A 25,425-nucleotide genomic window follows, 5' to 3' on the forward strand; every position below is an offset into this window, starting at 1 on the left:
ACATTTTTTTACCAGGCGTTTTAACCTAGCAGCAATAGAAGCCAGTCACCACAGTTTAATCATGCTCAATAACAAGCCGTCAGCAGTTAGCAGAATGATTATTACTTCTGTGTGGCCTTTGGCAACAGCATATAATCACTCATCTCACAGGAAGCTGGGGGGAAATCAGAGAAGAAAGGGAGCAAGGGGAAAAAACCTACCACAGAGGAGAGAGGGGGAAGAGTCCTTGCAGGCCTCAGCTTATAAAGGGACTTGATTAGCCATCTTTTGGAGCTGAGCGTGACCTTATCTGAGGAGAACTTTCGGCTCAAAAGGCCAGATGGGCATTCATCACAACGGACACCTCTTGCCACCCTCTTTTCCACCCCACACCCATTGCTCTGGGACAGGACTACTTCATGATGCAGAACAATGGTCACCAACCTTTTCTTGCCTCTGGGCACACTTGCAAACCAGAGAAACTGTTGTGGGCATCACAAATACTCACCACAACCAACCATATATCACAGCCAAGAGTATTAGCTTCAACAGAACATATCTTTCAAGACTAATCTTTTTTTTTGGGGGGGGGGAATGGAGAGAAAGCCTTGGTGGGTATATGTCTGTGGGCACTTTGCTGACAAACCCCTGGGTTTGTGGCATCATACACAAGGGCATATTCTGAGGAAATGGTGGCTGCTCACTGCCAGCTGCCATTCCCTCTCACTCCCCTATGTATAATGGTACATCATGTGAAGTGAGCCTCCTTAGCAGCAGTGTTGACTTCGTTCTTGTATCCTCATCTATCAGGGTAGCAACTGTGATCAGTGCAGATTCAGTTTGCGTTTTCACTATATGCCACATGGCTGCAGCTGCTTCTGTAATATGATCTAAGGTTATTTTCACTTAGACAGGAGGCACCCTCGTAATAACGCATCTAATTATTTACTTTCACTAATGCTTGTTTTCAAAAGTCATTTGAAGAAGCGAGGGATTGTGATTTGTTCTCTAAACAGGGCCAGCTCAAAACTTTGAGGGGAGGATCAGATGAGCAAATTGTGCCCAAAGAGAAATAATTAATATTATTAATACTACATACAGAATTTGTATTTATTTAAATTTGTTTATTTATTTTTCAAATGATCAAATACTCTTGGTGCAATAGTGGATTTCAAGACAGCAAACAAAGCCATTTACAATTACAAAGACATTACGAAGCAAACAAATGAGTTGTACAATAAATGGAAGAGGAATAGAATCATTCCATCAGCACCACATACCCACATCTAGAATGCTGGGCTAGTACAAAGCTTATAAGCTGGAGCCAAAAAGAATGCATGATGTATGGAGGTATATATTATTTTTTAGATATTTTGGCCCCAAATCATTTAGGGAGCAATCCTACAGGAAGATAAGCCAGAATAAACAGGGTTAGAATCCATTAGATCTTTGGCTCTGCTAGGAGGTTCCTGGTGCAGCTGGACTACACCAGTGTAAGTAACTCTGGTTTCTCTTAAGATCGTATAAATCTTTTGCCTTTTACTAACTCCCCATCCTCAGCTCAGCAGCATATCTCCAGCTGAGCTGAGTCTGGAAGATCTTAAGCTGGTGTAAGACCTGAAAAGAGCCGTTCTGGGGTCATGGTGGGGGCAAGATGGGAAAAAGGGGGACAAAGACTGGATCCTAAGCCCATTCAGTTCTTTCATGTCACCTGGGCACTCAGTGCAAGTTAAGCTGGAAAAAAGGATGGCAAACACTATTTTAAAGGCTTGTTTTCCCTCTGCCAAGCTCAGGCTGGTTCTAGACTGGTGTTTGAGTGTGGTGTGTTTTACTCCAGCTTAATTTAGCATTACACCAGTTTCTAGTGTACAGAATTGTCCTGTTGGGGATTTAAAGGTGAGCCCCAGCACCCTGAATTGAGTTCAGCAGCAAACAGGGCATCAATGTATTTCCTTTAGAATGAGAGTTACATGGCTCTGGCAGCTGAACACTCCTACAGCTGGCTATTTTCAAATGCAAAAAAAGTCCACCTGCAAAGACTTTCTGAAATGTCAGAAGGTAATGCTCATTAACCAAGAAGGGCTGGTTTTTTTGAACCACATTGGCTGTGATAAAATCACAAGGAGTATGTAAGGACTTGGACAAGGGCTTCTGCTTCTCTCTTCATCTCACCTTTGCTCAAAATATCATGCGTTGCACCAGACAGTTTCTTCAGAAGTCCCTCTAAATTTCCAGGAGTTTGCCAAGGAGTGCATAAAAACTGCACCTAGGAGGAAATTTGGAAATGTACTATTTTTGCCTCCCTGGTACAAGGCCATTAGAATTTAGGCCTGTGGGAGCTGCATTTTTTTTTTTTTTGTATTATGAATCAGTGTGGTGCAGTGGTTAGAGTGGTGAACTTGAACTGCACAGGGGTGGCTTGTTTGGTGGGGCGGTGAGCAGCCATAGCTTCCCAGAAGCGGGGTCGCTGCCACTCACCAGGAGAGGGAGGAACAGGATGAGATGACAGCAAGGTTGGGGCCAGGCAGACATACCAGCAGAACCATCCTGGTGCATGCACCAATGTATCTATACAGCCTCAGACTCAACACCACTTCACTCCTGTTCCTGGTAAGCAGCAGTTCCTGCTGACTAGAGACCATGTTTTAAATCGCCACTCAGCTGTAAAGTCAAGCCATGTCATGCTGAAGTGTGAACAATTACCTGTTCTTGCAAAAAAATAAAAATAAAAATTGGGGGTGGAGGAGGGCAATTGGTCTGTCCTCATGATCCAGAATGACTTCAAATGTCATTTTGCAATTCTGTATTATCACATCTTTTTGTAAGTGCTTCCCCCCACCCCCAACTCCTCAGGCAAGTTGAAGGAGAGGAATAAAGTTCAAGTAGCAACACTGATTTGGCAAGTGGTGGACTAATATAATTACAGAAGAATTCTGGAGTCTCACGGGATATTAACCCAAACATCTTTAAATGTAAGAATATAGAAGAGTCTGGGAGGCAGAAATAAGGCTGCTTTCTGGTTCATTTTCTTCTATAGCAGCTGCAATAACTCTTTCGGCTGCCACGCACAAACTACTTACTGTGGATCAGTTGCATTCCTCCTAATGGGACTACTCTGGAAGACAGATGCATCATGGATTCATAGCAGCCTTCACAGACCATCGTTGCAGGGTCTCCGGATTAGACCCCACTTACTGGTTTCCTTATAAAGCACCAGTTCACACATTTAGCAGATTCTGTTGCAGTTGCATATTTGAATACACCCCCCTTAAAAAAAGAAGAGAGGTTTCCTGCATGTAGAAAAGCATCAGTGTTCAACCTAGCCATCTTCCTGTCATGCTAGTTTTCCAGGAGCACATGAGGTTGTTGTTGTTGGGCACTAAGAGACACGCACACATTTTCCAGGCTTTTAGAAGTGGTGCAGTCCTGGACAAGCAACGACAGCAAACTTTCCCACTTGATCCTGTTTGAAGTAAACGCTTGCCCTGGATTCTGCATCCTCCCCAACGCGAACATAAATGAGAATGATCAGCTTTCGCCTAAGGAGTATTATGTGGCTGAGGTCCGCATCGCTCTCCGGATTAGGCTGCTACTGGTGCTAAATCGGAACTAATTGTCCAATAAAGTTCTGTTTCTTTATCCAAAAACCAACAACACTGACACCTAGAAGTCCTGAATGAAAAGGGAAATGGAAACTTGTCTAGGTCGCCATAGCACTTGGAGAGCTTGTCTTTTTAGACATTAACCGCGAGAGATCCACTCGGATTCACAGAAAACCCACTTTGCTGTGACATGATATAAACCATCTGAATGTATCTGAACCGCCCCCCCCATCCCCATCACCTTCCCTTTCATGAATTTTCAGCCGAGACAATAAACCTGTGGCTCGTCGTCGGACTGCAATCCCTTCGGCACTGAGCGCAAACGCCGCTGAACTCAATGGTCTTACTTCTGAGTAGACACACTTGCGGGGCTGCGGGACCGAAGTGCGCCTCTCTCTTCCTTTTTTTCACAAACCGGTTCAGTTACGAAGAGGGAGGCGCCGCCCGGGGCTGACGCCTGCCCCACAGCGACGCTATTCATGGCATAGCTGCGGGGTTCTCTGCACATGTTCAGAGGCGCTCGTTTCCTCGTCGGGATGCCTCCCCCGCGCGGCTGCCTGCCGGCGTTCCGAAGAGATTCCGAGCGAAGCTCCGCCCCTCTGGGCACGAGTGGGCGGGGCTCCTGGTGCCCTCCCTCCCTCCCTCCCCCGCTGCCTTCTTTCCTTCCCCTCGGCGTCCTCTGCCCGCTGCCGCTCAGTGGCCGGGCGAGCTTCGGCAGGTGAGCACGCCGGCGCCTCCCTCGTCCCGGAGATGGAAGAGGCGCTGCAAACTTCGGGCGGCAGAGACGGAGCGTCGAACTGAGGCGGGGAGAGGAGTCAAGCTCCGGCGAGGGGGGCGAGAAGGGAAGCACAGGCACGGGAGATCGGTAAGTCCAAGCCCCACAAAAGTATCTAGAGAGGAAGGCGGGAAAGAACAGCCCCCCTTGGGTACTTGGAGGAGGGCAACTCCTGGCGTCCCTCCTCCATCCAGGCGAGGCACCCGTCCCCGCCCTGCCTGGAAAACTTGGACACTTCTGCCCCCATCTCCTCCACTCCTGCTTTCTAAGCAAAGGTCCTGGCGCTGCCCGTGCAGCTGCCCAGGGAGGCGAAAGGAGAGCCTCGCTCGTGCTTTGGCCACTCGATCTCCACGGGGAGAAAAGGGTCATCTGGAAACTGGCAGTTCTCTTCTCTAGTCCTCCTCTGTTTCGAATTGATGAGCGAGCCCTTGAGCATTGCTTCGCACGGGGATTCAGAGTGACAGGACATAAACTGACGCGGGAAGATGCGTGTGTGTTGGGTCCGTGGTAGCAGCCTCTGAATGTCATAATGGGGATGGGGATGATGGTAATTAGCATAGCTGTCAACGTTTCCCCCCTTTTTAAGGGAAATTCCCTTATTCCGAATAGGATTCCTCGCAAGAAAAGGGAAAAGTTGACAGCTATGGTTATTAGACACTAAGAACCTCAGGTTGCCGGCTACAAGCTACAGACTCCGCAGTCACCCTATGGAAATTTGTTGAACTCCGGCCGGAATAACTGAATTATGAACTGCAGCAACAAAGCATTCAGGAGTCGTCTGTATTTAAGTGTTTGGCAAGCATATTGCTACACATCCCTCTGCTTTTCTTGTTGTGCTTTGTTGCGTTCAACCTCTACCCTGCTCCACCCCGTGTACATCCCATAGGAGGAGGTTATCAATTAATAACGTACCAGCCAGCTCTGCAAGAATGCTGGGTGGATTTTTAAACAGCTATTATCATTATTATTGAAGGCTGGGGAAGGAAGTGTTTTGTGCATCAAACTTACTTCAACCCAGGATAATGTCAGCTAGCAGTAATGCTTTTTTGAAAGCAGGCCATATGGCATAAATAACGGATCAGATTGTTTGGAGCATCGAAATCGTAGCCTTTCCTTCTTTAACTCCTGCCTTTCTCAACAGCTCTGTATTTCTTTCAAACCAGCAGCTTCTCTTCATTGGAAGAAAGTTAGTAACACATTGCAAACTTTTACATTAGAAGGTCACTTTAAGTTTCTGTTGGGTGAAAGCAGATCCCATGGAAATCATCGGGATTCTCTTCTGAGCAAATATGTTTATAGATGAGTTTGTAGATATGTTTATAGATGAGTTTACTTGTAAATATGGTTTGCTAGAGTGGATTTGAGGTGTGGAATGGACACATTGACCTGGTGTGCAGGTCACATTAAACTGCTGGATTTTTAAATAGGAAGTTTCATTGGATTTCAGTAAATACAAAATTAAATCTCTTCCCAACAGTAACAAATTACCCCTCCTTGCTCAAGTAGGACAAAATGGTTTCAACAGTGGAGTTCATTGTTCCTTAACCAATCATGTGCACGTGGTGGATGCCAGATTGTATTATTTTCATCTGAGAAAGTTGCAAATGGATGCCATATTTCAATATAGTCATTAACATCCTGAGAGCCTTTACCCATTTAATCAGCAACCATCCATATTTTCTGTCTTCTAATACAAGCTGCAGGTGTTCTCCCAAGTTCTTCCAGTTCTGTGGTAATCAATTCATTATTGTGAAGTGAAATGTTGAGGGGATCAAAAAAAAGGCAGAACAAAAAGTACCAGAGATAATGGACACCCTTGTTTGGTCCCTCAAAATAAAGAACATGGGACTGAGTCCCTGTTATTAACCTGGACTACAGAGCCTATGAAATTGTTAAGAGGCCACTCTTACCCTCTCACTGAAGGATGCCCTGGCCATTCATATTGTTACGAGTTTGTAAATTCCTGGGTCTGATAAAAGTGAGAACTAATCAAGCTTTGGGGAGTTAAACTGTACCAAACAGCTTATGTTAGAAATACAAGCCAGGCCAACCTGATGATGGCTTGCTGAGTGAGAGTTGTTAGAGGTATAAAGCTTAATGATGGCCAAGTCAAAAAGAGGCAGGGTGATTAACAAAGTAGTTACTCTGTGCCAAAAGGCAGAGGGATGTGAGCCCCTTCTTCATCTAGAGAGGTAACTAGCAAAAGGGAAAAGGCTTTAGGATGGCACTTGGCAGTGAAGTACTGGCAAGAAACTGTGGCAGGCTGCGAAACAGACGGAGAGCATGGCTGATTTCTCTGTTGGATCCAAGTTCACTGTGCCTATGGGAGAAGCAAGAGGACCCTCTTGGAGTGTAATGCTGGGAACCCCTTCACAGTAGGCTCAGGTGGTCTTAACCATATATCATAAACACGCCACAGTCTCCGCTTTGCCTCCTTTACAAAAGGAAACACAAACCCTGAGAAAGTGCTTGGATTCCTGCTCAGAGATTGGGATGGCGTGTAACAATATTAAACCATAGGTTATGCTAAATGTAGGGGTGGCCAATGTAGTGTTCTGCAGTTGTTGTTGGACTCCAACTTCCATTGGCCCCAGCCAGCTTTGTTAGTGGTCAGGGATCATGGGAGCAGACATATGAAGCAACATTTGGAGGGCATCACTTCCCTCTTTAATGTGATGTGTGAACCAGGCCATTGCAGAATGAGTCCAGCAGGAGTTCTAAAATCCGCAGAGCAGTGCTGGAATATGGATTATGAGAAGCATGATTGCAAGATGTTTTTGTGCACCCATTTGAGTAAAAAACAACAACAGCATTAGCGAAAACCAGCGTGCTTCAGAATAGGTGAAAGAAAGAGAGACAGAGAGAAATAATGAGGATTTTATATACAATACAGTAGGATTCTTAGTAACAGCCGCATTAAACACCCTCGTTCTTTCCAATTTCTGGCATTTGTTAACCAAATGCAATTTCTCCTCTGCTTGTGTTGTTGGATTCTTGAAGTATCTTTCTTTTTTCCTCCCCTCTGGTGCTGCTACCCAAAAAATGCTTTCTTGGATGAAGCAAACTCAGCAGAGCACTTTAACAAGGATATAAAGAAAAGATGGTGTCAAGAGAAGAAAAAACATTATCTGATCATTTTCTAGCCAAAAGGAGGATGAAAAGCTTGATGAAAAGAGAGATATGGAAGATGAAGTTTTGTAGAAAAATGAAGCAGCCTTTCAATACAGTTTTTTAAAATACTGTAATTTTTCGTCAAAGAAATTTTAACATGCTTTTTTCTTAATTGGGAGTGAATGCAGGGTTCTTTGAATTGTATGTTATGCATCCTAGCTGCATGCTACATGCATTATTAGCAGACTTTGTAATTATATGTTTATTTACAGTGCAGCCCTGTATATGTCTGTTGAAGGGTAAGCCCCATTGAGTTTACTGAGACTTATTTTTACCTAGGTGAGTTTGGGTGATTTTCAACGAACCTGCAAGGATTCACGATTCCTAGTTGTTTAGCAATGGTAACAACGAAATTACTTTTTCCACTTAAGTGGGGCTGCTGAAATGAAGAAAGCTATCTAGGGTTTATCCTTTGTGTGAAAGGACTGCAACCTCAGTTCATTTCTGGAAGTGAAAACAAATACCAAGGTTCAGAAGCACCCTGTTATTGAATTCTCACTGGCCCACTTCACACATAATGTTAGGTCAAGTCATATCTAAGTGTGAATGAGTGACCCACAGCAACTAATAGTGGCCCAGACAAACCACAAGCTCAGATTCAGATGAGCTTTGGCTGTGGCTACCTGAATACTCACTCGTTCATGGATAGCCATGGTCTGGCTTCATGTTATATGCAAACTAGAACAATATTGTATCTTTTACACTTGGAGCTTGTTGGTGGATCTTGGGTTGTAGGCGAGGAAAGTAGACGCAACAAGTTTGAAGTCTGCTCCATTATGTAGTTCAGTACACTGGCTTCTACTTTAATAGTCCTCAGTGGGACCAACTTCTGAGTAAACATGGCTAGGATCAGGTTTCAGTGGTTTTCCCCACCCTTTCCATAAGGGACACTAAAACAACCTTTTAGCAATGGTTTCATTCCTTGTGTGCAAATGTGATTTCTGGTCACCCATGACACAAGTTTCCCACCTTACTTGTGCAAGAAGATAGTTTTGCATCTACATTTCAGCCATGATATACTTTTGTTTCACCTGTCCACAGGTGTGATTGACTTAAAGTATATTATTACTAGTCCTGTGACCGCCACCATCCGTACCACAGAGATGTAACCTTTACAGCTTGAGAAGCCTCAGCAAAGGTAATGCAGATCAGCGGTGATGTTTGCAAGAGAATGAAAAATTTCCCAGCCACAAGTTTCTAAGGGGACATCCATGGCATACCTTTCCCAGTCTGGCTCTTGTGTCTTAAACTGAAGTGTGGGAAGAGGGATGAAACTGGGAGCTTCCTCCCTGCCCCCCTTTTGACAGCCAATAATCATGACTCTTTCCATGTTTATTACCTGTTAGAGGGCATTCCTGTAACAGGTGGTGTGGATGGGCAAGGAGATGAACCAGAGGGGGCTGAAGTTGTGGCCAGATATGGACAGTGGGGGTTGGACACATGGTAGATGCTGATCTTCTTAAAAGTTGCTGCATAGATGGGCCCCTTCTGTTCTTCATATAGTTTTTGAGTAAAGGGAGAAAGGGGCTCTTTCTATAACCGGCCCCCTTCACAGGTGATCAGGTTTCATAACAAGTTCAGTGTCATCCAGCAGCAATAGCTTTACAGGGTCAGAGTGAACAACACACAGGAGGCACACAAATTCAAGTCTTCCTCTGACCATTTTAAAAATGAAAACCTGTGTCTGGGCTGCAGTTTGGAGCAGGGAAGGGACTGCTTAACTATTTCCTTCCTTGCCATTTGCCTGCTTACCCAGCCCAAAAACTGCCCCCCCCCCCTTTTCTCCCTTTGCAAGGGAAAACTTTTGAGAACCCATACATTTCCCCAGGCAGTTTGGAAAACACCAGGGTAGTGGAAAAACGGCAAAAAGCAAAAGGTTTATAAAGTCCTCTAGATACAATTTTCAGTAACTGGAATGCATAGGGCTTTTATATTTTTAAGATGAAATGCAGAGGCAGACTTGCTGATTAGGGGTGGGGAGAGCCACTCTGCTAGCTTCCCAGCAGGTGCATTGCTGTTACTTTCTCAGAATGAGAGGGTGAGGTGGTGGGAAGGTCAGCACAGTGCAAACACACTGATGCAGCCAATCTGGTGTTCCTGCTGATGCATTTGCACCATGCCAAGCTTCCACCGCATCACCTCTCTGGCAAACCAACAGCTGGAAAGGTAGTGTAGCGGCTTTGCCCCACTAATGAGCCACTTCTGGTGAAATGCAAATTGCTTTTTTGTTGTTTTGTTCATTAAATGAATGAAAAAGTAAAAGAAGTCCACTGTGCGGCTATTCCTCTCCTGCAACCTGAAGCCTCTTGAGCAAGGTTGGAGAATCTGTGCCCTCCAGATGTTGGTGGGCTCCTAAATCCAACCCAGGGGTGATGGGAGTTGTAGTCCAGGAATGCCTGGAGGGTCACAGTTCCCCTGTTCCTTGAGTTTGCTTTGGGTTTAAAAAAAGAAAGAAAATGGAGAAAAGAAGCACATAGCTGCATATAGTATTTACTGCTTCACAATTATAAAACGTGGCCACTTGGGTATTGTTTGTGCCTTACATATAAAACAAACCTTAAAATAAAGGAATTCCTCTGACACACAAGTTTTTAAACCCCTTATCTCTTTGAATGAGGAAAGCTAAAGGCAACCTTTTTTACTTCATTAACATTTGGTGTGACCTTGGCAGCAGATGAAATTGCTTTGTAGGCTGTCCCTGGTTAAAGGCATAGAGTAGGATAATCAATGCATTATTAAGGATGTGTAGGAAATGAATGGCCACAAATTCCTTTGGCGACTGGGAGTTCACCCCCATCCCTAGAAAAACCTGCAGTTGTGCTTTGCAGCACAGCAATCCTGAGTGGCACCACCATTTTTTTGCAAGCCATAATACATTTGCTCCCCATGTATTGTAAACATAAGGAGCAGGGCACATAAGTTAACAGAATGTAGCCTACAAATGCATTGCTATTGGGAAAGGCAATATAGAATTTCAATAGGTCTAGAATGGTTCATTAACTTCTAATTGACTCAGGCTAGGGCTTGCCTTCATACAGAGGAGCAGCTGGGGAAATAATGCCTGAGGCATGTTCATCTGACACAAAGAGTAGGTTCAGGTAACAATAGTACCACCATGGTGGTTGCCTTTTCACTCTGCAGGGCTATGTCCATCCGATAAAGCCGCTGGCTGTAGCGACTGGAAACATGGCAAATGTGCGCCTTGCATATTTGTTGCCTTGTGGAAATATGAGGATGGCAAGACTGTTAGCTTGCCAACTTATTATTAGTGTCACCATGCTCTGTTGCTTCGTTTCAGGTCTTCTCTCGTCCACATGCAGTTTGCAGGTGTTGATAGCAGCTGCCGCCAGCCGTGCCTTGAAACAGAGGATTACCAACTCTGCGGCAGAATAGAGTGCAGGTGGGCAACGTGTGGTTTGGGAACTAATGAGGCCCATAGCCCACTTTCATACAGCCTGCGGCCTAATTTTATGTGGGTGGCAATGAGGGAGGAAATGGATGGAAAGATGATGGGAGAGAGAGAGAGAGAGAGAGAATGAAAGGGCTGCTAGAAAACAAGAGGGGGGAGGGGCTGTCCTGTCACACATCCTTGGTTCAAATTCTCCCCACTTTTGTTTCTGGCTCTGCTCTCTGCTGGTGTGCAGCTTCCAACAGATTACCTCCCAAGGGAATGCAGAAAAAGGGTTATCCCACTTCTGTGGGCACTGCTGGAGGAAGGTGTGTGTGTGTGTGTGTGTGTGTGTGTGTCTGTGTGTGTGCAGTGCAGATGCTCCGGGTGTCATCACTGAGGGTGTGATGTGGTAGCTTGGGCAGGTGCCTGAAGGCTCTGCGCTGCCTGAAGCAGGAGCGTGGGATTTGCATCTGCTCTCCGCCTCTCCCTTCGCCGCCCTACAGTTGAGGGGGAGATGGCAGAGAGGCTTCATGCAGTGATTCGCACCAGGCACCCGAGCAGCTAGTTACGCCGCTGCCTGTGGGAAAGGATTCCAACTTTCTGTTAGGTACCTTTGATTACAAAGAAGTGTCCTCTATAGTTCTGTTCAGCAGCTACAAGGTTAATTCAGTTTACTGAATGGGGATATACACTTTCCTATATTTCTTGGTAGAATATATATTTTTAATTGGTACTCATCAAAAGCTACGCAAAAGGTCTTACCCAATACAAAGTATCTTTCTATTGTACAACAGAGTAAAAGAAATACTTTAAAAATCTAATCTAAAAATGAACAGGAACAAAAGGAAGAAAAAAGTGGTGAGTGGAAGAAGAAAGAAAGAAAAAGGTAAAAAGAGAGAGAGAAAGAAAAGAACATGGAATGATAAAAAGGTTCTCTGTCCATTGCATATAGTATTCACTCATTAACATCCAACTATTCTATTTTCTATGAGCCAATATTTTTTTCAATCTTCTAATCCAGATATTACAAGTTCGTTTTCTCATTCAAGCAGAAAAGCCCGCAAGAAGTTTCCAATCCTTAATAAATGTCAGTAATGTTTTTTCTCTAATTAAACACATTAATTTTGCCATCTCTGCTAAGTCCGATAATTTTATCAACCATTCCTTCATAGTAGGTAGGGCTGTATCTTTTCCATACTTGGCTATATTTCTGAATGGTTGTGGGAGCCTCGTAAATTGCTCCAGGTAATTAATCACATTTCAAAATGGCCTCCCCTGTTTCCACCCTGTGGGTGCTTCCACACAAAGTGCCAAGGCACTGTTTTTTCTCAGTTTGCAGAAAGTGATATTGAATGCCACACCAAGTTATTCAGTGGTACCCTTCCCCCCGGCCCAAGATCCTTATGTGATGTCTATTCACAAGTAAGTTCCATACCCAAAACTCATGGAAATACTCTTAGCAAGTTCAGTCTGTTTTCTTGCTGGTCTATGCTCTGGGGATCAGTGGTGAATAGTTTCTGATATGCCCCTTGAATAGCTTCTCTATCCAAAACAGCCTGAATGCCCTTTACAGATTTTGCATATGGGGGTGAGTACATCACTTTTTAAAAAATCATTATTTTGCCACATATGAAAATTATACTACAGTGGTACCTCGGGTTACATACGCTTCAGGTTACATACGCTTCAGCTTACACACTCTGCTAACCTAGAAATAGTGCTTCAGGTTAAGAACTTTGCTTCAGGATGAGAACAGAAATTGGGCTCCGGAGGCGCGGCAGCAGCAGGAGGCCCCATTAGCTAAAGTGGTGCTTCGGGTTAAGAACAGTTTCAGGTTAAGTACAGACCTCCGGAACGAATTAAGTACTTAACCCAAGGTACCACTGTATTAATAATAGTAAATCTCTCTCACACACCCAGCAAGAAGAGAAACTGACATTGGGGTAATTGTAGAGATGTTATTCAAAGGGCAAAACGGATCTTATTCGTTCTTCCTCCTCCAGCACAGATTAAGAAGAACCAATATGATGGGCTGAGCTTTCTAAGAGGAAGCATTTAATTTAAATGCATAGGTACCCTGAAAACTTTAATAGGGTTTAACTGGTTGAAGCTGCCCACAGAAATTGCCATTGATTAGACATGCAGGAAAAAAATGGGGAAAAGACAAAGGATTTTCCAGAAAACACTAGGAAGCAACTGGCTAATAAGGACATCATATGGATTCTGTGGAAGTATCTTAGGTTACTCAACACAAAACTATATGATAAATTGGTAACCAAAAAATACCTTTTCTATTTGGAATAATTTAAAAATGCCCTTTGTTTGTGTTGCAATGGTGACAACCTGGATTTAGGAATTCTATCCCCAGAGTTCAGGATGTGTTCTCATGTAATAAGGAAGACTTAAAACATCTTGTTCATATAAATGGGGGTGTTAAAGCAGATGGTCAGTGCAATTCTATAATATACCTACATGGAAGGAAGTCCCATTGAATTCAGTGGGATTTACTCCCAGATAAGTCAGTAAGATTGCAGGCTCAAACAGTCTAGCTTTATACACTTGCTCATTTTCATGTCTCTCTTGAGCTTATACTCTCAAGCTGATAATAAACTGAAGAGTTTTGACAACTTTAGCATTGGTTAGCAATACTCGTTCACTCTTTACTGCTCCTCTTATATATAAACTAAAGGCAGAAGTTTTTCCCCCTTTCTTTGATCGTACTTTGAAAGGTTCTGCAGCAGAGAAAAGGGGAATGTTTTCTTCTCCTCGAAATACCACTCCAAGTGCAGTCCACTGCCAAAGAAACATTACCTCAGGTTATTTTTAATGTGTTTTTAAAAATTTAATTTCAAAGTATAGAAAAACTCCTCGGTATTAAACATGCTTTCTGTTCCCTTATTGTTTATTGCAGGGTACAGCTTGTACTCCTGAAAGCTAGCTGCTTTGCTACACTGACCTTTTAAAGGGACAGGGGGGAACTTCATGTTTCAGTTCTGTTTAGATGGCTGTAGATGTGCATGTTTTTTCCATCACTCTGTCACTCTTTTCTAGAGTTTAAAAGAAAATGTGTGGTGTCCATGACATGTAGCTTCTAAAATTCTCCTGATACTTTCAAATCATCAGTATCATGAGCAGCATGCTGAGAGTCACAAAAATGAACTAAATTCTAGCAGTAGCAGCTGGGAAGTGCTTCCTATGTATATTTCCTGGGCATGAAGAGTACTATGTGTGTACATATGTGTTTATTTATTTCAATTAGAGCCCACCTTTCCTCCAAGGAGCTCAAGACGACAAATGTGGTTCTCTCTCCACCTTCCTTAATTTTATCCTCACAAGAACCCTGTGAAGTAGGCTAAGCTGAGAGACTATGGCTGCCCCAAGGCCACTCGGCCAGCTTCATTGTCATGTGGGGACTAGAATGCTGGTCTTTCTGGTTCTAGTCTGGCACTTTAACCACCACAAAACACTGGCTCTGCTTGTGGGAAAATCACATGAGGTGACGGACTTTAGCTTTCTGCATCAGTTGATGAGCCACTCAGCTGACCTCCTGTCACTGCTGCTTATCAGAAAGTGGAGCAAAGAGGTTGGCACAGTGGAAATGTACTGGCAAGAACACTGGATTGACACCACTGATGTGTTTGTACCGTGCTGACCTCACTGCTGCCACCTTCCCTCTACTTCCAAGTAAACGGCAGCAGTAGGGGCAGCAGGTCAGGTGTGTGCCATTGCCCTGTTTTGTATGTATCTGGTTCATGAAATTGATTTTCAGTGCGTTGTGTAGCTGAGACCTATAATTTTATTTGTATGTTTTCATGAACGATCTATTAGAGTTCCTCTCCAATGAATTTTGCCTTATGCAGTTCAAAATCCTTGGCTGTGAGGGGCAGAGAAGCAGTCTAGAGGTATTTAAAAGCATTGCTACATGCTTTCTGCTGAAGCTGAAATGATTCCACCCCCATCCTCAAAGTTTTTCTGTATTAATGTCATTGGTGAATATTCCCTGAAATTTCTTTGACTATGCAAATATTCTACATTCTGAAATAGGATTTGACATTTAATTTTCAGTAGAAGGTCAGGACACATTGATAATGTCTGACATGTAGCACTCAACATTTGATAGGCTCTGAGAGCTGACATACAGTACCAGCCAATGTTTGCCAATTAGAACTGTACAACATCTTCCCAGTTATTGTGGATATTTCTGCCTGGCCTAACATTATCATCACATGTACAGGACAGCTTCTGCCAAAGCTGACACACGATTTGGGGGAGCAGCAAATGGTTTGTTTACATCTTACGTTGCATCCTAGAACAGTGGCTTATCATTGCCCATTGAAAGGGCTGGCTGGCTTTCTGTTGTTTGTGGTGTCTGGCTGTTGCTTTAAAGACCAGCCTAGGAGAAGAGGAACCTCAGCTCCCAGTACAGTGCTGTGATGGGAAGAAAAATGCAGCAGAGAACAGTTTCTCTCACCACCACAGCACTCAGCTTGTGAGAGAGGAACCTCTCTTCATAACATAACATTGTGATGGGAACACTCCCCTGCTTCTGTGCAGATCAACAGGTCATAGTATCTGAAAGCTGTGTGTGATGAGAATGTGTATATTATGTCTATATTAAAGATGAAGCAACTGAGTCTGACATATATTTGCTTGCCTAGGGCCCCTAAGAATTCAGGGCTGAGGTGCAATTTGAAGCAGGGACCTCCTAGTTCAATTCATTTAGCCAACACCCTACCTTGGGGTAAACCTCCTGACTTTGCCCTTTTTTAACATGTCCATCATCTTGGTATTCTTTGTAGGGGAAGAATACGGCTCGTGTGTTGAAATTTGTCACACCTACAGAGAACATGGGGCTGATGGGAGGATCCAAAATTATGGAGAACCGGACAAGACTAACTAAAACGGACCTCTACTCCAGGCTGAACTTGCCACCAGGCTTCGAGCATCCCTACGATGACCTGCTTGCTGACCCCAAGCGAGATCTGAAGGATAGCACCAATTTGGTGGAGGTGCAGATCGTCCTCATCTGTGCCTACTGCGTCATCATTTTGCTCGGGTTAGTGGGCAACTCCTTGGTGATTCACGTGGTGATCAAGTTCAAGAGCATGCGCACGGTGACCAACTTCTTCATTGCCAACTTGGCCGTGGCTGATCTGCTGGTGAACACGCTCTGCCTGCCGTTCACATTAGTTTACACATTGCTGGGAGAATGGAAGCTGGGTCCTGTGCTGTGCCACCTCGTGCCGTACGCCCAAGGCCTTGCCGTTCAGGTATCCATAGTGACGTTGACTGTGATAGCATTGGACCGGCACCGCTGCATTGTGTATCACCTGGAGAGCAAAATCTCCAAGAGGATCAGCTTCTTGATCATTGGGGTGGCCTGGGCTGTCAGTGCCATCTTGGCCAGTCCTCTGGCTATCTTCCGGGAGTATTTCTCCATTGAGCTCAACCAGGACTTCAAGATCGTGGTCTGCGCTGAGGCCTGGCCCAGGGAAGGGCTGGTCAATTACAGCACCATCTACAGCGTCTTGATGTTCCTGATCCAATATGTCTTGCCTCTGGCCATCATCTCCTATGCCTATATCCGTATCTGGAGTAAGCTAAAGAACCATATCAGTCCCGGGGCGGCAGGGGACCATTACCACCAGAGGCGTCGGAAAACTACCAAGATGCTGGTGTGTGTCGTGGTGGTGTTTGGGGTCTGCTGGCTGCCCTTCCACATCTTTCAACTCGTCAGCGATATTGACAGCAACGTGCTGGATTTGCAGGAATACAAACTGATCTACACGCTCTTTCATGTCATTGCTATGTGCTCCACTTTTGCCAACCCGCTCCTCTATGGCTGGATGAATAGCAACTACAGAACGGCTTTCCTGACTGCTTTCCGGTGCGAACAGCGGCTGGATTCCATCCACCCAGAGGTATCACCTGCACTGAAAGCCAAGAAAAAGCTAGAAGCCAAAGAGGAGCATTGCAACGGACCCCCGTTTTCACAGCCTACAAGTGTCTAGGGGGTCAAACTAGATGTGGCAGTGGGCATACACATACACATACCCGTCGCTCTCTCTCTTTTTGCAGCTAACAGGTATGGTGGCGATATGGATTGGGACCAGGGGCAGAGGGGGAGAAAAGCCATTTAATCTTTCCCCTGTCCAATCTTCCTGATGGAAATTGCTCCTCCCAGCTGGCATTTGCCCTGATAGGAAAAGCAAAAGTGCAAATAGCAGATGGTGGGGCAGGGGGTCATGAGTAGGAAAACAATGTAGGCAGAAAGGGTTAAGCCCTTCCCCCTTGTGGATCTGATCCAATCCTCACCCAATTTGCATTTGCACTGATTTTAAAGAGAGAGAAGTGCATTCACACATCTCTATTGCATTTCTTGTTTGACCCTAAGAAAGCAGTGAAGCTGGACAAAGAATGTGAGTGAGCGCAAGGGGAAATAGTTTGATGCTGATGTATTGTTGGGTGTGCTCAGATGTGCTGCTGATTCATAGAAAGCTTATGAACTGGGTGCAATTTGAGAACGTTCCCTACATTTTCAAGGCCATTTGTCATCAAGTATAACGTCAACTCCAAAGAACCATAAAAGACTAAGCCGGTGTTTGGTTGTGTACAGTGAATTCAGAAGCACAGCCAGCAGTAACACAGAAGAAAAGGGTGTCAATGCATATTTTAAAAAGCGAGGAGACAAGACATTGTTAGTTGGAGGCAGATGACAATAAACATTTGACTGCTTGGAACGTTGCACAGTCCTTTTAGGCCACAGGATCAAACTACCCTCTAGTGGCAAAGCTGCAACTGGTTGCTGAAGTTGAAACTTGCTGCATCTTTCTTTATGAAAGAAGTGGGTTTCCTAAAAGTCGTAGTGTACTATGGTTTCTCCCCCCCTCCTTTGATTTACGTGAAAGTTGTGTTCCCCTGTTGAAGTTAAAAACAAGGTCAGCGAAACATCCATCTTTTAGCCTCTTGCAATGAAATTCTGGAAGGCAAACCACACTTGAAGTTTGTATAATGAAAGTGGTACCCAGCTTGGTATTGTGCAATCTGTTACTGGTGAATTGAGCACCTGCATGGCATCCTGTGAAGTATATGTGCCAGCTTGGCCCTGCAACCGTGAATGCCTGGGGCTGTGGGTGACATGCAGTGTGCATGGCCCTGGCACTGAAATTTGTGGGTGCCCGGCCCTTTCATGGGGAATTTTGTGGGTGCTTGGGCACCCAGGACCTCAGGGAGTTTGCACTTATGCTGTGAACTGTTTTTGCAGTCCTTTTTGGGAAGGAGAAGGTCAAGGGGGAGAGTTTTTCATTAAAGTTGTCCAAACTTTTCTGCAATTGGTTCCGACAGAAGCGGACATAGTTTTCTTTGTTCCTTTACAATGCTTTTGTGCTATTCATCCGCTTACCAATAGCACTATGCTTATTTCTTCTGCTAATTTATTTTAGCAGAGACCAAAAACTGCCCCTCTCAATGATCTTAGCACTTAGCTATTTTGCAGTTCTGTCTTGTACCCCCCCCTGCCTTTTCAGACCAGTGTTGCCAAAAATTTAACAGGATGCACTGGGGTACTGCGGTACCAATTCATAGTCTTTCAAACATTTCAGTTAAAAATCTGAGCCTGCTAATGGGAAGATTAGTAATGGGTGAGGAACTAAGAAGTCAAGCAAGTGTACTGGTGTGGATCCCTGTTTCAAGTCAAGTCTGGGTATTTTGGGTGCATGCATGCCTTTATGTGAGGGAACTGCAAATGCTTGATCTTTCAGGTATCTTATAGCCTGATCCATACCTGAGTGATTGAAGGTAATCCTGTTTATTCTCAGTGGTGTTAAATTGACTCGGATCCTAGTATTCATTTTAAATGGATTGCAGATTGAGCTTCTGGCACTGTTAACACATCATGTTTGAAACTCTTCCTGCTTTATTGCTAGATGCTAAAAAAGGACAGTAGAAATGCTGCCCATCTTGCTCAATGGTAACGTGTGTTTTTTGTTTTGTTTCTGTTCTTGTGGTTTGTGCTTTTATGTCACGCATCTTGCCTGGGATCTGTGCCCATCATTGCACTCTGTGCAATTAAATACGTTCAAATAGAATGCAAGCTAGACATCCGTATGCTGCTGTGTATACCACCAAATGAAGTTTGCATGTGTGTGTGTGTTAAGAGTTCCATTCTGTTTGCTCAGGTATATGACTTGACTCTCCTGTAAATGCACAGCTATGAATGGCAATGCACACTTCTTCAGCATATATGGTTTGCCTTTTTAAAAAACAACAACCCCCAAACCCCCTGGAATCATTAAAGTTATCAAAACAAAGGATCATTGCTGGCGTGTTTTCCTCACCCACTTTTCGGGCCAAGCTAGATGTGGTGCATCATTGGAGCCGTTTCTTTAGATGTGGGTAAGCCATGAAAAATGGAGAGTGCAGGGGGATGGAATTCAAGGAACAAATGCTACATGAGTCACAATGTTTGCTACATAGGAAGCTGTCTTATTACTGAGTCAATGGCTGCTAAGCTATGATTGTTCTGTTTTGCTGTTGGTGACAGTATCCCTCTGAATATCCATTGCTGGGAATCGCAAGTGGGGCCCTGTGATAAAAGAGTGCTATAGATGGGCCTTTGGCCTGATCCAGCTGGACTCTTAGACCAGGGGTCCATCTTGCACTGTGTTGTCTGCACGGACTGGTGGCAGCTCTCCACAGTTTGAATTGGAGGATCAACCCAGGCATACCTGGAGATGCTGGGGATTGAACCCGAGACCTTCAGCATGCAAGGCAGATGCTCTACCATTGAGCTATGGCATATTCCTCCCTTGCTCACTGCTTGCTTCTATGGGGTTAGTTCCTTGACCTAGCTTTTGCTTCATCTGGTCTCCAATGCCCCAAGTTAGCTTGGCTCAGAAAAAGGATCAAGACAGAAAAGAGGGGGCAAGCTCTGGTGCTCAATGAAGCGAAAATGAAAAAGAAAAAAAAGGTACTTCTACATGTTTTGAAGTTAACTCCTTCAGGAGCTATGGACAGAAACAATGAACAGTATTAGTAACACGATTCGTAAAAATAGAATGTAAGTAATACACATGTGTCAGAGCTGGCTCCAGGTCCCAGCTCACAGAGGACCAACGCTAGCCGGTAGTAATGTACAAAAGTCTTTATTGAAGTACAGTTTCCATTTTCAAGCCGCAGCGCCCCAGCTCTACGTCTAGGGTTTAGATCGGCGAAGCTCCATCTGAATCTCCGCCCCCTGTACACCAGTTTAAGATTCTAGCCTTACTCCACCTCTTCCGTCTCTCCTTTCTCCTCTGGGTTCTGCTACCCCCCGGGGTCCCTTCCTTCCTGGATTCTTCTGACGCTGACGTTGACCCCCCCTGACTCCTCCCGCTCTTTTCGGCGGGCTTTGGGACCTGGCTCCCTATCCGGGCTGCCAACCGCGCCGCCCTCCTGTACATTTGAACTTGGCGCGCGCGCCCAGCCTTCAACCTTCCTCTCGACCGTTTCCTCGCTCCCCGATGGAGGCGTGGCCAATCCTGACTCATGTCCTCCCGCTGGCAGTGCGCCGCCTGATCCTGATGCCTGGGACTCCTCCCCCCTACTGCACTCAGGTGTGGACGCTGGTCCTGATTTCCGACTGCTGCTCTCTGAGTCCCCTCTGGCCCCTTCTTCCTGGGGTGCCCCCCTAGGCACCCCCCTTGCTCTGACCATGGGAGCCCCTTTCTGTGAATCTTCCGATTCGCTGGAAAGACTCAGAGACCTCGGACCGCTGTCATCGCTAACATTTCCTTCGGACTCCTCCCCCTCGCTCTCTATTTCCTCCCTTTCTTGTGCCTCTGCTCCTGAACCCCTGACAACATGTTATAGAACGTTTACCATGGTCCAAAAACCTATTAAATGCATAATACAAAAATCTAGCTCTCCTGAACATGTTTCCTGCTCGTCAGGGGGTTGGACTCGATGGCCCTTGTGGTCTCTTCCAACTCTATGATTCTATGAACATTTAAACCCATATCGGACTTCAAAAAAATGAAAAAGAAGAAACAATGTTTGCCAGGTACCAAACTTAGACCTTAGCCATGAAATGTTAAAACCTCATTTTCCCCCTCTAAAGAGTGAATAGTAATTTATCTTAAATGTAAATACAATCTTGAGATGCTCACCACCAGCCCTAACGTTTACCAAACATGCAGGAAAAAATGTGCCTGAAATGAAGGTAAGTATGTGGCGGGCCAGTATGTGACCAGGGCAGACCTGCATGTCATGAAACGTCAGATCGCAGCCAGGGTTTGGCCCTGGAGGTGCCCTGAAATATCAGTCATGGGGGCTGAGCATGGAAGCAGCTAATCAATTGCTTCCTGTGCTTAAACATGGGAGATGCCTGAGCCTATGGATACCATGCCCTGTAGGGTGTGTGTGTGGAACTTGAGGCTTCTCAGATTGTGGTTTCTCAGTTTTGTTTGAACTCCAAGATCTACCAGCGGAAGCCAAGTGCAAAAGACATGTTGTTAGAATGAAAGAGCAGGGTGCCTCTGAGGACATTGTGAGCCTAGGAATTTGTTTTCAGTGCAAGAACTGGGCTGGTCTCACAAAGATTTCCCCTAAGAGTCCTCTCCTTGTTTCCTCTCTACATTTCAGCAGCCTAGTATAGGTATAGAAAGTTATTTTGCTGCTGATAATGTTAGAGTCAGAAGGCAGGAACATTGCCGAACAACCGCAAATCACCCAGAGATCAGTCAGTAGGTGCTGATCTACTTTCTGATTATACAACAAGTAATCAGTTCCCTTTAATAACTATGAGGTGGGACAATTGTGCCTGCATGCACTTCAAGCACAAATTCAGCAAACACAAAAGTTCAACAACACCATTAAAAATAAGAACATATGGAAAACATTTAAAATAATTTAAAAGTATGTGCAGCAATCACATACTCACTCCTAGATGACACAGAGCTGCTCTTAGCGGTCCTGTTTCCTATAAATGTGTCTGCAGGTGGCGTTCAATTGGTGGGGTGAGGGGAGAGGAAGGAAAGAGTGATGCAGCTTGAAAACATCTTCCAATATGCCCAAAGAGGCTCTTTGTGAAAGGCACCTCTGTGCAATAAGAAGCAAATGGAGAGCAGTCCAACCAAGCTCATTTTAGCTCCGAGGAGTTTTGTGCCGTAACTAAAGTTGTGCCCTGGGAATACTGTGGCAGCTTGAGTGGGCCACTTCCACACTCATAGCATCCAGCTCCAACCCTTCAGGTTACTTCCAAGCCGGTGCCTTTTTCCCAGAGAGTACATATGCAAGAGTTCTCTCATGCGGAGCACCTGAAGCAACTCACATGTTATTATCTCCGGCAAATGCAAGGCATGTATAATGAATGCAGACATCAGTCAGAGCATGTGAACTGCTTCCTAAGCACCATAAATAGATGCAGAAAGGTCAGTTGCTCTTTTTCAGAGTGGGCAGCATGTGGCTTTCCAGATGTTGTTTGATTCCAATTCCCATCAGCCACAGCCAGCATGGCCAATGGGGCAAGTGGAAACTAACCAAGCCAGCTAACTACTATTGTTTCAGTGAAACTACCCAATCTCTCCCTATTTCCCCACAGGGTACAGCTTCAGCTACCTGCAGCCGCATGGCACTCTGCCTTTGCTTCTGCTTAGGAACTGTTGAACAATCATGTTGTTGTCTCATGCATTTTGCTAATTATTCTATTTTAAAAATGAGCATTTGAAAACAGTGCCAAGCAAATGAAGATCCCATTTAACTTTTGCAGGAATAGATAATGCCACAGGCAGTCCTGCTTATGTGTTTTTTGGGGCACGTTGATGAATAAATATTGTAATGACCCGAAGTCATGTGAAATGCTTGGTACAGAATGCATAGTTTCACAAGATGTAAGAGGCACAAAGGCTTTATTTTCTTCCGATGTAGGAATAACAATGAGAAAGTTAAATGTAGTGTACAAATGATAGTGCATATTGTTTGTCAAACTGTGGGAGAAAACTCCTTTTCATATTATATTTCCTGGCAAATGAAAAAAGGACAGGAACATAGGAAGCTGGCAAAAGACCATTGGCCCAGTTAGCTCAGTATTAACTCCAATGATTGGCAGCAGCTGTCCAGATTTTCTTTCCCAGACCTTGATGCTGAAACTTGGAGCGTTTGTATGCAAAGCACTTACTTCACCACTGAGCTCTGGCTGAAGATCACACCACCCACACTGTTTGATTAAATATCCTTTCTCTCTGCCTTGTTCTTCATTTTTGGAAGTTAGCTGGGTGAACTGGCCTTGTTAAAAACTTGCAAAACACTTTGCTCTTTTCCAGCCATGTAGAGGGTCACCTGAGACGTGCCTGGCTTCCAGAGAGATTCATCTGTTCCCTTTCTCAGAAAGTCTAGACGAGTGCAACCCTATATGTCTCTACTCAGAAGAAAGTTCCATGGTTTTCAGTGAGGCCTACTCCCAGGGATGTCTGTATAGTGGGTTGCAAGTTTAAACTCTTTTGTCTACTGATGTTGTATCTGCTACGGGGTCTATGCAGAAGCAGCTCACTGCGTGAGATGGGGTGGAGCTGCTCACTTCCTGGAAAATGAGTCACTGTTGCTGGGAAGTAGAGAGAAGGGAAGAGGCAGCAGGGAAGTTAGCATGCTACACCAGCAGAACAAGTCCCGTGCTCCATGCAGTATTTTTGCACCACAACAAACTCCCTACCGCATCACTATTCCCTTATAGGCAAGCAACAGTGACCCACCTGCTGGGAAGCTGCTGTAGTAGCCCAGCTCACTATGTAAGCCAGTTCTGATTCAAGCATATACAGTCATTCCTTGGAAGTTGAACAGAATCTGTTCTGGAAGTCTGTCCAACTTCCTAAGCATTCAAAAACCAAAGCGCAGCTTCTGATTGGCTGCAGGAAGCCAGACATTTGGCTTCCTAAAGAACGTTAAAAAACTGGAAGACTCACTTCTGGGTTTCAATCATTTGGGAGCCAATTTGTTCGGGAGGCAAGGCGTTCGAGATCCAAGGTACGACTGCACTAGAAATTTAGCTTTGCAGAATTGAAGTGGATTAAAGCTCAGTCACTCTGGCGCAACAAATCTGCTTCTTAAAAACATGCCCCATTGGGAAAGTGTAAGGTGAACGAATGATTAACTGGAAGATGTGTGAACACCCTGCAAGCAAACCAAGACGAGTGCCAGTTGTCATATAACCACCTCGTAAACAATCATAACAAATGCTCAGTAACAACCATAGTCTAACCAGTGCGTAAGCTTTGTGGAAGTAAAACAGGATGAAGAAGCAGATCATCTGGAGAAGCCCTAAGTCAAACATCAGAGCAAGTCACACTTTCAAAGTGTTGAACAAATACTTATTAAGCACTGCATTATTGTTGTAAAGAGGATAAATGGCTAGAGACAGGTAGCCAAATGGGTAGAATGAAACACTAAATGGTGAGGCTGCAGGGATCTGATGTAGAACTCTGAGCTCTTGTATAGCTTAGCATAAACACCTGGCTCTGGCTCCTGTTTCAGCAAATTTGTAGAAATGAAATATAATGGGACACAAATTTCAAGGAAATGGGGAGGTGGTATTGGGGCACTTGGTGATCCACACAGAACTGAGCAGGTACATAAGCAGAGTTCTAATGGATCCTTGCTGGGAATTCAAACCTGAGCACAGATGGTACATTCCATTAAGGAGAGAAATGCTGCCGGAACAGAAACTCTACATACTGCCTTGAATCTCCTGCACCACCCTGGCACTGCCTTGCCTGTACAGTGGTACCTCAGGTTACATACGCTTCAGGTTACAGACTCTGCTAACCCAGAAATAGTGCTTCAGGTTAAGAACTTTGCTTCAGGATGAGAACAGAAATCGTGCTCCGGCAGCGCGGCAGCAGCAGGAGGCCCCATTAGCTAAAGTGGTGCTTCAGGTTAAGTACAGTTTCAGGTTAAGAACGGACCTCCGGAACGAATTAAGTACTTAACCTGAGGTACTTCTGTATTAAAATACTGGCTCCAGAGTCCGAGGGGGCTCCCGGCAGTCATAGCTCATATGGTATGCTTTCCTGAGTGTTGGCAAGTTCAAGGTTGCCTTTACAAGATCAGAAAAACAAAGGCAGCTCTGTTAAAGCACAATAACTCCCTTTCCTCTCAAATCCACAGTTGGGTAATACTGAACAAACATTCACAACATAAAGGACATGGTGCATTGCAAACAACAGCACTGCCACACCCATTTTCAAATTGTTAAATTGGCATCTCACCTTTCCATCAAATGGTGTGCGCATGTGTGTGTGTAAAATAAAACACACAAGAAAAGAATAAAAGGACAGGTGAAACATAAAATCAACAAAAAGAAAAGGCCACCTAAAACCAATTACATCATATTTACAAGCCACTTTTACAGCCTGTCTAGATAATGTCTTTGCCTGCTGGTGTAAAGTCACTGGAGACGGGCCTCCCTTGGCAAAGAATTCCAGTTCCTAGGTGCAGCCACCAAGAAGGCCCTCACCTGAATTAAACTAAAGGCCTTA

General features: G+C 44.7%; 1 protein-coding gene across 6 annotated transcripts; it reads left to right on the plus strand.

Moving 5' to 3' along the window:
- Positions 1-4,274: 4,274 nt before the first annotated feature.
- Positions 4,275-19,227, plus strand: NPY2R (neuropeptide Y receptor Y2). Of its 6 annotated transcripts, XM_083457474.1 has the most exons (5): positions 4,275-4,446; positions 8,569-8,665; positions 10,826-10,927; positions 14,180-14,633; positions 15,718-19,227. In XM_083457474.1, exon 5 carries the CDS (start codon positions 15,766-15,768, stop codon positions 16,927-16,929), a length of 1,164 nt encoding a protein of 387 aa, XP_083313600.1. In that variant the 5' UTR covers positions 4,275-4,446; positions 8,569-8,665; positions 10,826-10,927; positions 14,180-14,633; positions 15,718-15,765; the 3' UTR covers positions 16,930-19,227. The 6 variants fall into 6 exon arrangements, with proteins under 6 accessions (XP_083313600.1, XP_083313601.1, XP_083313602.1 ...); XM_083457475.1 differs by lacking the exon at positions 14,180-14,633; XM_083457476.1 differs by lacking the exon at positions 8,569-8,665.
- The last annotated feature ends 6,198 nt before the right edge of the window (positions 19,228-25,425 follow it).

Source organism: Podarcis tiliguerta (assembly GCF_965153285.1).
Source record: "Podarcis tiliguerta genome assembly, chromosome: 9".
Taxonomy (NCBI): Eukaryota; Metazoa; Chordata; class Lepidosauria; order Squamata; family Lacertidae; genus Podarcis; species Podarcis tiliguerta.